This window comes from Lycorma delicatula, chromosome 11 (genome assembly GCF_047948215.1).
Source record: "Lycorma delicatula isolate Av1 chromosome 11, ASM4794821v1, whole genome shotgun sequence".
NCBI classification, from domain to species: domain Eukaryota; kingdom Metazoa; phylum Arthropoda; class Insecta; order Hemiptera; family Fulgoridae; genus Lycorma; species Lycorma delicatula.
The window spans coordinates 2,248,698-2,263,982 of NC_134465.1; the positions used below are offsets into that span (position 1 = coordinate 2,248,698).

The 15,285-nt window shown below is 28.9% G+C and overlaps 1 protein-coding gene across 1 annotated transcript in view; it reads right to left on the minus strand.

Annotated features, from left to right (window-relative positions):
- Positions 1 to 15,285, minus strand: part of Gycbeta100B (guanylate cyclase soluble subunit beta-1-like) — a 98,353-nt gene that overhangs the window by 23,784 nt on the left and 59,284 nt on the right. Inside the window, exons 7-10 of the mRNA XM_075378418.1 lie at positions 13,741 to 13,895; positions 11,703 to 11,831; positions 1,998 to 2,080; positions 543 to 713 (exon numbers count right to left, since the gene is read on the minus strand). Of these exons, the coding sequence (XP_075234533.1) occupies positions 543 to 713; positions 1,998 to 2,080; positions 11,703 to 11,831; positions 13,741 to 13,895 (538 nt within the window). The remainder of the gene's footprint in view (positions 1 to 542; positions 714 to 1,997; positions 2,081 to 11,702; positions 11,832 to 13,740; positions 13,896 to 15,285) is intronic.

Genomic DNA, 15,285 nt, shown 5'->3' on the forward strand with positions numbered 1-15,285 from the left:
TCAAATATGTAGTATATGAGTAAGTGTCAGCTATAATAAATATTTATTTATAGTATTTTAAAAAGTGTGTTTATCTACTTTTATTATTGATTAATACCATTGTACACAGTGTGAATGTATGCATTTTTTTATTATTATTTTTAAAAAAAATGTTCTGACACCTGGTATTTTTATTTATGAAAATGTAAATTTCTGTAGTATCATCAATAAGCAATAAGAGCTCAAAAAATAAACTTGTCTCTGCATTGACTTTTATAAATTTAGGTCTGTAGTCAATATGCTAATAATTGAATTTTTAACGACAGAATTTCCTTTCTTGATGAGTACATAATATATAATTTCTAGCTTTTTGACTACACCATATGAAATAATGTTTTATTAGTTGGTGATTTTAATGTCAAACTCTGTGCTTTTTGGGCTTTGACACAATATTGTGATTACTATTGTGGTACTGAAATGTGATTAGGATAAAATTAATTTAATGTCATATTTTTCAATAAAAAATTGTTTTTTATAAAGAATTGTTAAATAATTTTACTTACCGATCAGTTTTTTGTTTTTCACCATCAAGATCACGATAAGTCTGCTGAAGTTTATCTGTTAGCAATTCTAAATTTCGTGTTAATTTATAATCTGCTTCAAATTGTTCGCTCATTAAAACCAAGTCTCGTGTTGCATCATGTAATGGTATGTCACCAATGTATAAACCACGTCTGAAAAATACATTTTTTGAAATATTATAAATTTATGATAAAATGGATCATTAAAATTATGATTTATAATAAGTAACAGTTTAATAATAATTAAACTATTTTAATAGTTTAAAAATGATTAAATTCAGATCTCATTGATGAGTGATGTGAAGTTTTATGTTGTTACATATCTAACTCTACACACTTTTATTTGAATCCGCACCTGAAGTTTCCATTTTTAAATGTTATTTTCTTATTTTACAAACTATGCAATTAATATAAAGACTTTGTCATGTCTTTTATTAAATGCATTAGATGAAATAATTATCAAAATATTTTTAGTAATTCATTTTTATAACAGAAATACTTTTAATTACTTTAAAGAGATCTGATGTTATTTAATAAGTAAATCAGTCTCAGATTGGGCTTTATGAACAACTATTGATACAAAAAGATCCCTAAGAAGTCTTAAGTTGAGCTTTTCCTATTAAATTTCTTAATACAACATTGTAATTACTCAAACAGGTATTTATGATTTACATCAATCAAATGGGTGTCTGGCAAAAACCCAAAGAAAATTAAGAGTGTGGGAAGAATAAAGAATAAGTGAAAAAGAATGGTTGGTTATGGGCACCATGAAAATGTAAAGAAAGGCAAACACTTCCTCTTAAAGAAGTATTTATAGTATTTTCCACAGTAAGATACTTTTCCACAGGCAGATGAGGGTGAAAGTAGTATATTACAGATCATATATTTTTGATGGACTAGATGATCGGGTGTGTAAGTGTTTCCTTAGAAAATTCCACACCATCATCACCGGCATTACTAATTTTCTGGCTAGCCTTGTTAACAGATTTTTTTAGGAGCCAGATTTTTTTTTAGTTAAACATGTAGACTTTGTTACATGTTTAACATTTTCTTCAAATATCCTCGGTTGTCCTGCACTCTTTCCTTTATGTAGAGACAACATCATCACTTCAAACTGATTATGCCATGACGAATATTTTTGTCATTTCAGTTGGAGGATCACAATTAAAATTTCTGTGGAACACACATCAAATTCTAACTATACATATGCATTCAGCCAATTGTAAAACACAGAAGGCTTTCTTTTCAGGAGTTGTCTCATCTTTGCAGTGGTACTATCAAGCATATATAGGGAATTGATTTACTGTGCATGCAAATAAAACTGTCTTTTTGCTCTTTCATTTTAGCCTTAAATCAACAATCTACACGTATTTTTGTATACTCCTTATCTTACTAAATTATTGAGTTAATGTAATTTTTATTTAATTAGTGCATTACCTGGTTAAATCATCTAAATTAACAACACTTGGATAACACAGGAATATCATTACATCTGATTCCGGAACATACAACATCTGACCCTGTAATGTAAAATTAATTTAATTTAAATAAAATGGATATTCTTACGAACTGAATTAAGTGTTTGACAAATTTTACTTACCTGATAAGATTTTCAACTGTTTAGGCTCGTCATACAGCCATTAAATAGGAAATGAAATTTCTTGTTAGGAATACAGGCAGCCAACCACTTCAAATCATACCAAGCATTCTTTTTTTTTTGTCTTCAGTCATTTGACTGGTTTGATCCAGCTCTCCAAGATTCCCTATCTAGTGCTGGTTGTTTCATTTCGGTATACCCCCTACATCCTACATCCCTAACAATTTGTTTTACATATTCCAAACGTTGCCTGCCTACACGATTTTTCCTTCTACCTGTCCCTCCAATATTAAAGCGACTATTCCAGATGCCTTAATATGTGGCCTGTAAGTTTGTCTCTTCTTTTAGCTATATTTTTCCAAATGCTTCTTTCTTCATCTATTTGCCACAACACCTCTTCATTTGTCACTTTATCCACCCATCTGATTTTTAACATTCTCCTATAACACCACATTTCAAAAGTTTCTAATCTTTTCTTCTCAGGTACTCTGATCGTGTGTCAATTGTTTGGTAGGATTGCTAAATGATTTTTTGGTGTATTTGTGTGCATTTACCTCTTATTGTCTGATATATATATTTGTATAAAATATATAATAATATAATATTTTTCAGCCTCCGCAAAGTACAGAATAGAAAACACTGTTACCTTTTATTTTTTATGTTCAAAACGTTTTCGGGCCTAAGCCCAGTGTTATTTTTTAATAATTCATGTGGTTACAATTATACTTAAACATTTTTTCTTTTTACTTTTATTTCTTAAAAATTATTTTTAATAAAATTTAAAAAATTCAGAACAAATATTTGTTCAGTCAAGAGAATGAAAATGTATTGCAATAACAATATCTATCAATCTATCTATTTAATTTATCTATTTATCTATCAATATCTACATGTATCTATTTATCAATATCTTATCTTTGTATGCAATCTTAAATAATTTTATTAAGAATGTTCCCATCAAATTCTGTTTCAGATTTTTAAGGCTGAATTTATGTTTATATCTATAGATATGTTATATATGTCTATATGTATAAAAATTCCATTACAATTTTTCTAAAATTTCTAATTTTTTATTACTATTTTCATGTTCAATATTTACTCTTTTGATTATTTTTAAAATTGTTATATTATGATTATTATTTAGTAAATGGTTGCTACATTTGAGAAATCTTTTTTTTATTTTTAAATGATCTAAAATGTTCATTAATTCTGTCTTTCATTAAATCTTTTTCATTTTACCAATATATATCTTGTTGCATTTTATTTTATAAATACTGGGTATGAATCGATTAATAAATTAAATAAATTAAAAATTAATAATAAAATTAAAATGATTATCTTCAATATAAATAATATGTACCCAAATATACCCATTGCTTGTACAATCTCAATATTAGAAAAGGAATTAATAAAAACAGATGAAGATAAAAAATTTATAAATTATATTATAACAATAATTAGAAAAATATGTAACCAGAATTATTTTGAATATAATGGAACCTGTTATACATAAGAAAATGTTTTACCCATGGGATTTTTCTTATCTGCTGTAATGTGAAAAAATTTATCTGCAGGAATTTGAGAGTAGAATAATCTATGGGATAAATATTGTACATAAAATTTTATTATAGGTCAGATAATTTAGTTTAGATGACATTTTAGTCAAAGACAAAAAAAAAATACATTTTTGTTATATATAAACCATTTATAAATAACGAACGTGAAGTAATTTTAAATAAATTGAATTTGTATCATAAAACATTAAAATTTACATATGAAATGGAACGCAATAGAAAAATAAATTATTTTGACGTAAATATTAAAATAAATGAAAACAATCAAATAATAACTGACGTATATAAAAAACCTACCTCAAATGAAATCATTATAAACAATAATTCTAATCATCCTTGGTCCCAAAAAATTAATATTTTTAAAAACATAATAAATAGAACAATAAAATACATAAAAGATAAACAGAAATTGTATAATGAAATAAATAATATAGCTATAAAAAATGGATATCATATGTCATCGACTGATAATATATATAAAAAATATAATCCAGAATTTTTCAATAATACCAACATTACTAAATTAATACCTATAAATAAAAATAATAAAAATATTTATGTAAAGTACTCTTATACAAATAAAATTATAGAAAAATTTATTATGCAAATAATGATAAAAAATATAAGCCTGCTTATAAACTTGATAATCATGTAAGAAAACATTAAATTTTTCTTGTCTTCAGTTGTTTGACTGGTTTGATGCGGCTGTCCAAGATTCCCTATCTAGTGCCAGTCGTTTTATTTCAGTATACCCCTTACATCCTACATCCCTAGCAATATGTTTTATATATTCCAAACGATACCTACCTGCACAATTTTTTCCATCTACATGTCCCACGAATATTAAAGCGAGTATTCCAGGATGCCTTAATGATCTATCAATCTGTCTGTTTTTTTTTAACTATGTTTTTTGAAATGCCTTTTTTCTTCATCAATTTGCCACAACACCTCTTCATTTGTCACTTTATCCACCCGTCTGATTTTTTACATTCAACTATAGCACCACATTTCAAAAGCTTCTAATCTTTTCTTCTCAGGTACTCCGATCGTCCAAGTTTCACTTCCATGTAAAGCTACATTCCAAATATATACTTTCAAAAATGTTTTCTTGATGTTTAAATTAATTTTTGATGTAAGCAAATTATATTTCTGACCAAAAGCTCGTTTTGCCTGTGCTATTCAGCATTTTATATTACTCCTGCTTCGTCCATCTTTAGTAATTCTACTTCCCAAATAACAAAATTCTTCTACCTCCGTAATCTTTTCTCTTCCTGTTTTTACATTCAGTGGTCCATCTTCATTATTTCTACTACTTTCATTACTTTTGTTCTGTTGTTGTTTATTTTCATGCGATAGTTCTTGCGTAGGACTTCATCTATGCCGTTCATTGTTTCTTCTAAATCCTTTTTACTCTCGGCTAGAATTACTATATCATCGGCAAAGCGTAACATCTTTATCTTTTCATCTTGCACTGTTACTCTGGATCAAAATTGTTCAAAATTGTTCTTTAACATCATTAACTGCTAGTTCTATGTAAAGATTAAAAAATAACGGGGATAGAGAACATCCTTGTCACATTTATGTTCATTGATTATTACTGTTGCAGTTTGGTTCCTGTAAATGTTAGCAATTGTTCTTCTATTTCTATACTTGAACTCTAAATTTTTAAAAACGCTGAACATTTTATTCCAGTCTACGTTATCGAATGCCTTTTCTAGGTCTATAAATGTCAAGTATGTTGGCTTGTTTTTCTTTAATCTTCCTTCTATTATTAATCTGAGTGCTGAAATTGCTTCCCTTGTCTCTATACCTTTCCTGAAACCAAATTGGTCATCTCTTAACACTTTTTCTACCCTCCTCTCAATTCTTCTGTACAGAATTCTAGTTAAGATATTTGATGCACAAGTAGTTAAGCTAATTGTTGTGTATTCTTCTCATTTATCTTCTCCTGTTTTCTTTTGTATCATGACAATAACAATTTTTGAAGTCTGTCAGAACTTTCCATTTTTCATAAATATTACACACCACTTTGTATAATCTATCTATCGCTTCCCGATTCAAATCTTTTAATGCTCTCTTAAATTCAGATCTCAGTATTGTATCTCCCTTTTCTTCCTCTTCGAGTTCCTCTTCTTCCTCTATAATACCCCTTTCTAATTCATTTTTTCCGTATAGCTCTTCAATATATTCCATCCAACTATCGACCTTTTCTTTCGTATTGGGGTATTCTATTTTAATTCAACAAATGATCAGCGCATAACTATTTTTGATTTTATTGATATTTGGTTTATGATAAGTACCTTGTAACGGATAATAAATATTTCAAAACTTTTTTGGTGAGTTATAAACTATTTTCTAACTCGCCAACAGGTAAAAAATTTTTACCTATTTTCGTCACTTTTTCCATGAGCTGCATCATTTATATTTTATATTGTACGGAGGGTCAAAAAAAGCTTTTTGGAAACAGTAAAGATGGAATTTCATCATAGTGTACTCAAAATTCAGTTTGTTACATAAGCAAATCGTGTAATGTTTACTGAAATTAGGTTTACAAATTGTTGTTTTTTTCATTTGATTTCACATGATTTTATCATTTTAATTACCATTGTTTTTTTCAAATTCAAAAAAGGAAATGCAATTTTTTCTGGGTAAAAGCAGAACCGTTACGAATTGTTGATAGAAGAGTGTTTCTCAAAGAGGAATATTTGGATGAAAATTTTATAATATTTTACTCGGCAAAAGATTTAGTACTAATAAAAAATTACTTTAATTTAAAGAAATTTATTTCTTCATTTTTATGAAGACAACATTGTAAAAATATTTCCAAACAATAGTCCAGACCAGCGGCGGCTCGCGTATAGCCACTGTGGAATTGCATCAACCCCCTATTTCCACTTGATATCATCAATAACATTTAATATAACGAGTCCTTTTTTCTTTAATCCTTTATTTGTACTTGTACAATATATAATTCTGAAGTTTAATGTCGGTAGCCATTTCCCAGTTTATGAAATATATACAAAAATATTTGTATGGAACTGTACTATTCACAGTTCCAGAGGTGTGGTGTTTGGCTGTTGTGCGCATGCGCACATAGGAAGCTACACGAAAGGCTGCAAGGGAGACAGCACTGTCGCTCTAGTTAAAGGACAAACATGAGTTCTTTTATGAATATCTAGTCCGTGTCTGTATGTAACGCATAATATTTTTATTATTACACAGCGGCTTCAGTGTTGTAAGGGAGTTAATAACTGCTAAAGTTGTAGGCGTAGCAGTTCAATGCGAATTTTTAAGTAAACCCTTTTTCCATTGATTTATTTCTTTTTTCAGCCTTTATGCCAGATTTAAAAAAAGTATTTTTTTAATTATAATACTAAACAGCTAAGTACAATTCATCCCGATTCGATGTAATACAATACCTATGAGGAAATATACCAATAAATATTTATGCCGACTTTAATGAAATCATATATTTAAGACGATGTTAAATTTGATTGGGTAGAGACAAAGCCTATCTATATTCTATCTTAATTTTTATAATTATCAATAAACGGGTTGAAAAAGAAATATGTATGATTAACTACTAAATTTTGCTTATTTAATTTATAGAAATAAAATAATCGAACAATTTTTTTCAACAATAAGAAAAAATAAAAGTGAATAAATTTTATTGCTGTAGAAACAAGCCGGTTAATTTTCATTTCTGAAAATCATTTTTACATAATATACATGCACAATGTTGGTCTAGTGCGGAATGGATTTTTTGCTTACTTTACAACGGGAACCTCCCCTTCGTTCCTGTTATCACGCCAGGAACTTAACACAAACACGATAGAATCGGGATAAGTCGGGCGGAGGACTGTCACCACTTTGTGGTAGACGGTTACGTCTTTACGAAGTGCACGAACACGGTGGTGGAAGGGTGGGTAGGTAAGCCAGCTAGCGTAGGACAGGTACACTTACATACACAACAAGATAGGCTCGGGCTCGGGTAGGTAGGTTAATATGTTTTTTTCTAGGATCGTTATTAGATTTTTTATTTTAAATGAGAATGTAGGCTCGGGATAAGACGGATGAGTTTTGAATCAGAGTTCATATATAGTTAAGCTAGACGTGCACTTTAATAGGGACGGGAGATAAAGAAATAGGCTCGGAAGCCCGCATCCTCACCCGCTTGACACATCTCAAACCGCAAACAAATCTTCGTTTACACATACACATATACGGTTACAAATACACATATATCCCATAGGATCGCGAACGCAAGTAAGTATTTGGTGAACTGAACCCTCACCAGGTACTTCTTGCACGTAGATAAAGTGTGTGTTAGCAGGACGGAGTGGACGTTTCCCGTAAAATAATAATTTTTTTAATTACTGATTTACTAAATAATTAAAAACAGAGAATATCCTTCATCTATTATTTACCAATAAACTGTAAATAAATCATATTAAAAATTTATTTTTTTATTGAGAAGAATTTACTTTATTTATTATTTTTATAAGTTACCTCGACATAAAATTTTCGCTTTTGGAAAGTGGGAAAACTTCAAAAAAATCTAGTTGTTATAAGCATTCATATATACATAAGTGAAGTAAAATTGTTTATTTTTTCAAAGCATATTAAACCTGACTTGGTTGGATCATAAAAGGAATGTCTTATTACAGTTATTAAATGAGAATGTGTGAAGACAATATTCTAGCTAAATATTATAGTATTTAATTAAAATCTTTTAACTTTCCTCAAGAATTCTTACTGGGGGGTATGACTATTAAATATTCTCGTATTTTTTTGTGTACTCGAGTTCTCAAACCGGTTTTAGCCTTAATTTTACCAACATTCATTTTACATATACAAAATTGAAACATATTTTTCCCAGTAGGAAATTAAGTACTTTTAATGTATTAATTTGAATAATGTAATTTTTCCGCATTCTATATCATCTATACAGAATATAATAACATATTTTTCATTTTATGCTGAACAGTTCCAAAACTGGTTTGTGCGTTATATTTTACTTTTACAATAAAAGAAAAGCGTTTTAGATATGTATTCGTACGGTTCTTGTATTTATTAAAATCCTGATTTTTATTTTTTTGGTACCCTGAAACATATCTGGTAATTACTATTTAGAAGAAAAAAAGAAAGGTGCCCGTTTTAAAACTAAACAAAAACGTAATACTGCATGTATTTTTGTATTTGGAGCACGAATGATGCACATAAGTTGAAATAGATGACGTAACACAATTTCTCCTTGAAAAGTATTTTTCGATTTAAAAACATAAAATATTGGAAGACTGGAATCAAAACGTTAAAGGTCATAAGCATGTATTAATATTGTTCTCTATGCAACAGCCTGAAAAAAAAAAACAGACTACGACCAATTAGAGGGTTGGTTATATCTTATTTGAATTGTCATATAAGTTTTTATGTTTTGTTAAAACATTTTATAGTTTTCTTGAGCCTTCATTCTTTTATGTTGCCATGTGTAATTTATATAAATTCACGCTTACTTTATTTATTAGCGTGTCTAAAAATTGCTGCACAAATTTTTCGGTAAAAATAACGTTACCGGTAATTTAGAGATTTTCTAATTAGAAAATCACATTAATACTTTTCCGGAAAAAAATCAACGATGAGACATCACCGCTTTCTCTAGCAGTTAGACATCATTTAAATGTAACTTTTTTAAATAAGCGAATCTATCTATCAACTAAAGTGGCGGACTTACCAACTGGTCCGCCACTTCAGTTGTCGAGAAATCTGGAGCAGCAAAGTAATGCGACCATTTACTTTCAATGAGATTGTTTTGGATGCATCATACTTAAATTTTTTGACGAATAATTTGCCAGATCTACTGGACAATGATAACAAGATGACAGATGATTTTCCAGCACGATGACGTCACTGCATACTTTTCTCAAGCAGTTAGACAACACTTAACTCTAAATGCGACTTTTTTAAACTTGGAGGTGACGGACTTATGAACTGGCCTCCTAGGTCACCTGAGTTGACGCCTCAGGATTAATGACTGTCTGAGCCACTTTAAATCAATATATGAACAGAAATGTAATACAGGAGAAGATTTAGTTATTAGAATTATCAGTGCGGTACAACCAATGCAATATAGGCTTGCTGCCGGCCACCGTGGCGCGATTTAGAGGTTTAATGTCGTTTAAACCAATGCGATGCTATTATTAAGAGAGATATGATTTTTGTTTGTTTTTAAACCCCATTTTTTCCACCTTGTGAGCCATTGGTTGGTGATATCAAAAAACTTTACTTACATTAGTTTTAGGCCCTTATGCAAAAAATCGTAGGAACTTTCAACGAATTCGATATTTTACCTAATAAAAAAGTTATAATAATATTTTGTTTTTTCGAAAAAGCCCCCGTATTTCCACTTCCGTGGTTCGATTTTGGACGTTATCGAATCGATTGAGGTTTTGGGTTGAGTTTTTATTAGGGAACAATTTGAAAGTGATTGACACAAAATTACGGCAGTTATTGTGTCCATAAGAAAATAAAATGTATGGATATATATATATATCCATATATATGGATATATATATAAATGTATATATAAACCTTTTAACTGATGGTGGTTTTGGGGTCTGGGGGATGTGAAACGCGAAGATCTGTTGAAATTTTCCGGAAGTCGAATCATGGTACTCATTAGGTAGCTTTCATATGAAATCTACCTAAAGTTAGAAATTTTAGAAAAATTGTATATATATATATATATATATAAATAAATGAAAATTCAGCCGTATAAATCTACGAACAGAATCTGATGAGGACATTGTTATTAAAATTATTTAAGTTTCCGTACAAAGATAAGATATTGATAAAGTAATAGTGTAATATACTTTTCCATTCTCTTGACTGAACAAATATTTGTTCTGAATATAAAAATGTTTTAAAATTTTTTTATCAATAAACAATTTTTACAAAATAAAAGTAAAAAGCTATAATTAAACGCGTATATGTAAAAAAATAAGAATTATTGAAAAAACATCACTGAAGATGGGCTTAGACCCAAAAACGTTTTGAACATAAATAAGTAAAGGTAACAGTGTTCTCTAATTCTGTGCTTTGTAGATGGTTGAAAAAATATTATATTAAATATTTTATATAGTTATTTAACGTACCGAGGAAAAAGAAAGAAAAACTGGACTATTAAAAATTTAATCTAAAATAAATATTAATCTCGTGTATGTATACGAGTATATTTATTTATTTCTAATCTAATGATTTCTAATAATTGGATTATGTTCCTTGCCTCTATTCAACTTTACTATGGCAAAACTGTTGATCAAATCGACCACTTGCCGTATTTGAAATTAAATTTTCTATAAAAAACTTTTTTTTGTTTTTTTGTATATAACTTTTGGTTATCTAGGAAAGTAGCTTTAAAGGTGCAGTGGGGTTTGACTCAACCAACACTGCCACTACCGCTATGGGTTTGATGCAACGTGGCTGTGACTAGCCTCTGGTTACTTAACTAAAGAAAACAAAAAAGTGATACAAAGTTTTATGGTTACTTCCTCACGGTTTTTAAAGGTTAGTAAATTAAAGATAAAGTAATGGTAAGAAGCATGCAAAATACTTTTTTACTTGTTCGAAGGATTAAATAATCGTGTATGTTGGGGTCTATGATTCTGCAACCTGCATGCTTCAGATCATTCAGTTTCGAATCCTGTGCTGACCAAATTTTTACTTTGAAGCAATTACAATACACTGATAGTTTATATAAAATGAATAGGCCTTAATTGTTTTTTATCAGTATTATTCTCACATGCACGAGGGTAATGAACACAGTGGCAGTCCGTGCTAGTTAATTTACATTAATAAAGAAAACTATATTTTTTTTTAAGAATTCTTTTCTTTGTTTGTAAAAAATAAAAAAATTGTAACCATCTAACTACTAACAGAAAAGTCTTGGGAAAATATTTTTATTTGAATATTTACCTTGAGTCGAATGCTTGAGAACTGTGGTTCTGCGTCTGTTTTCATAACTCCTTCTTTTGTTTTAAGTACATAAACCTGATTAATATGTGCCAAGATGTTGTCAAATGTTAACTCTAAATGCGGTCGAACCTGTTGATCAATGGAAAATTAATTATTTAAATAATAAAATTATTATTATTTATTTAATATGAATTGTTATTAATGAAATTATTATTACTTATATAATAAAAATCTTAACAAATAACTTTTTAATTTCTTGAATTCATTAATTAATTTTAATAAATTTAATCGTAACTTAGATGACAGTGTAAGAAATAATTTTTGTTTTTTTTTTTTTTGTAAAAAAAATCAACAAAATTTAAACAATATATCATTATAATGTTGAAATTAGATCCTAATGAAACTATAATCCATTTTTAATGAATTTATTATCGTAAGAGTTATTATTTCATAATATACATCAAGATAGCAAATGGATAAGGATGCATTTAAAAGAAACAATTACAATTTGTGTATCTATGGAGTAACAACAGGCTTATGCCCTCTTTCTGTTACTAGATGATTAATGAATTTTGTAGTGTGTGAAAACTGCCATGCCTGACTGGGATTTGAATTGGGACTCTGGATGAAAAGCCAAGATGCTACCACTACCACAAAGTATGTAGTCAGGAGTTAGGATTGAGGAAGTATTTTGTGAAGTTTATGTCTAAAGTGCACTACTGTATGCATATGAATCATAGACTCTTTCTAGTTAAAAAGAAAGGCTGTAGGCATTTGAAATATGAAAAAAAAATTAAATGGGCAGAAAGTGAAAAATAAAAAAAGTTACGAGAAGTGTTAACAAAAATAGAAGCTTTAACAGAACAGTTCAGAATAAGAAGTCTAGCTGGGCCAAATCAACAGAAGAGAAGGTTTGAATAAAATTGTGCTATGAGGATCAATAGAAATTGAAACAAAGATACGCTGAGAAGAGTAAAAATGATATCTACAAGAGGGCTGTCCAAAAAGTAACTTTTACAAATAAAAAAAGAAATTTTATTTTATACGTTTGAAAGGGACAATCTTAAACTATTTTTATACAGTCGGCAATTAAATTGAGGCACTTCTTCCTTCTCTTTAGAAATCTACCGCCTTAAGATTTTTGGCACAGAACTTCTGATAACCAAGCTTCCCTGATACAATTTCATACAGTAAACTTTGTGAAATTTGGGGAAAATGCGGCAATTTTCAGGAATTTTATCGTTGATTTTCATCGTCAGTTCTTCAGTCACAAGGCTAGGTCGACCATTACGGTCCTCATCATGAACATTGGTGCGGCCATTTTTAAACTGAATGCACCACTGTCTCACTCCACCCACATTCACTCGTTCCATCTCTGTACACCTCACAAAGTTGCCGATGAATTTCAATTTGTTTGAGGAATTTTTCTAGTAAAAACTTAATCAGTTGCACCTCACGACTCGCGGGATTTTCTATTGAAACACACATTTCAATAATTTACAATGAACAAAGTAGAAAAATCACAGTCCACACGCTATGACAACTTGATGCGTACAAGTGTAGAAACGTTTTGATGCCAAGATTTACTTTATCACCACCCATTTCCATGTTAGGCACAAACATAAGTTACTTTCTGGACCGCCCTTGTAAAAATAACTCTCTTTTTATTTTTGATTCTTTTTTTGAAATTATACCTTTGATGCTGGTGAATCTAACAAAAATATGTTAAGATAAATAACATTAATATCTAATTAATTTTAATCTTAGACTTTGCTTACGACAAACCAAACCAAATTTTATAATAAAATGTAAATAAAAAAATCTACTTTGAACTGTTTTCAGTTGTCTTATTTGGTTTGTTGTTATAAAATTTAAATTAATGTCACGATTGAGGTCATGTAAAAGAATGTAGAATCTAATTTTCAATTTTATAAATTTATATGCTTAGTTATTCATTCTATTTTAATTATTTTAATAAAAATAAGTTGTAGGATGCATTATTCATAGATTTTATAATCATTATTATTTTTTTACTTACTGGATCTAATAGATCAGTTATTTTGCAACCTGGTGAATTTGTTGATGGTAAAATTCTCGATATTGTTGCTCCTGTTTGTTGTACGCATAAATCTCTGTCAAACATCAAATGGAATGGAAAAACACGGCAAAATGTTGCTGGGCTAACTTTTGGTTCTGAAAAATGATAAGATTAAACAAAATTATTTTTGATAAAAATCTTTGAAATATATATTTTTTTGTCAGAATGTTACAAATTTTCTACCGGTACATTTTAAAAATAAAGTTTCTTTTTTTATAATTTCATTTTTTTTTCATAGTTTGTATAAAATTATCAGATGGTATTAATCTTCTGATCAGCCAATAAAAAATATCAAGTTGTTTATTTATTATTTGTTATAAAGAGTGTTTCTAAAATGGTTGGCTGGCTATACTTTTTCAGATTCTACATGTAAAACTAAACAAAAAATATCCTTAGGAAAAATTTTAATTTCTCCTTCGTTCTTCCACTGTCCGCCATTTTGTTATTTTTATACAAAAATTTATAACTCAAGTTCGGATAGAGGAATCACATTAGAGTCTTGGTGAAAAATTTTTAAAATTAGTAAAAACTCACGAATTAAATACCTTCGCAAATTACAAAATGGCATCCATGTTTATATTTCAATATATCTCTGTAGATATTAGTTTTATCAAAATTTATGTTATTGATAAAATATTAAGCCTTTTATTTTGAACAAAATAACATTTTATGTTTTAAAATCGGTTATGTTTTAAAGTAGCCGAGTTATGGCAGAAAATTGATGTAATTTTGTCTGTTTTCATGTCCTCCACTTTACATTCAGTTCAATTAAATATTAATTGTTTTTATTTCTTGCAGCTTTGTTTGAGAAAAATAGTTTCAAAATGTTGATGAAACGATTCTAAAACTGACCATGGTTTTCTCAACCTCTCTTTTTCTGTTTAGCCTCCAGAACCACTGTAAGGTATTACTTCATAGGATAAACGAGGATGATATTTATGAATGTGAATGAAGTGTAGTCTTGTACAGTCTCAGGTCGATCTCTTCAGAGAAGTGTGGTTAATTGAAACCCAACTACCAAAACACACCGGTATCCACAATCTAGTATCCAAATACGTAAAGTAAATAACTTTATCAAGATTTGAACCTTAGGACTATGAAATCAGCTGATTTTTGATGACAAGTTAACCACTAGACCAGCTTGGTGGGCTATGGTTTTTCAATCTGGATGATCACCATCTTGCAATCTAGACAATTTTGATTTTGAAACACGGTAAAGTAAATAAATAAATATTTTATTTAAGTCAGAAGGTAATACGTTACATAGATCATGTTAGGAATGGGTAAATTTGATATACTACTGGTGAAAGATGGATCTACCTAAAAATTTCTTAAATAAATTAAGGGAAACCATACAAAAAATCATAATTCAAAAAATCAAAAGATGAAAAAATAAATAAATAAACTTAAAACTTAATCAGAGTTGTCACCAAAATACAAAATTGATAATAGAAATAGAAGGGATTAAAGTCTATATTTATACAA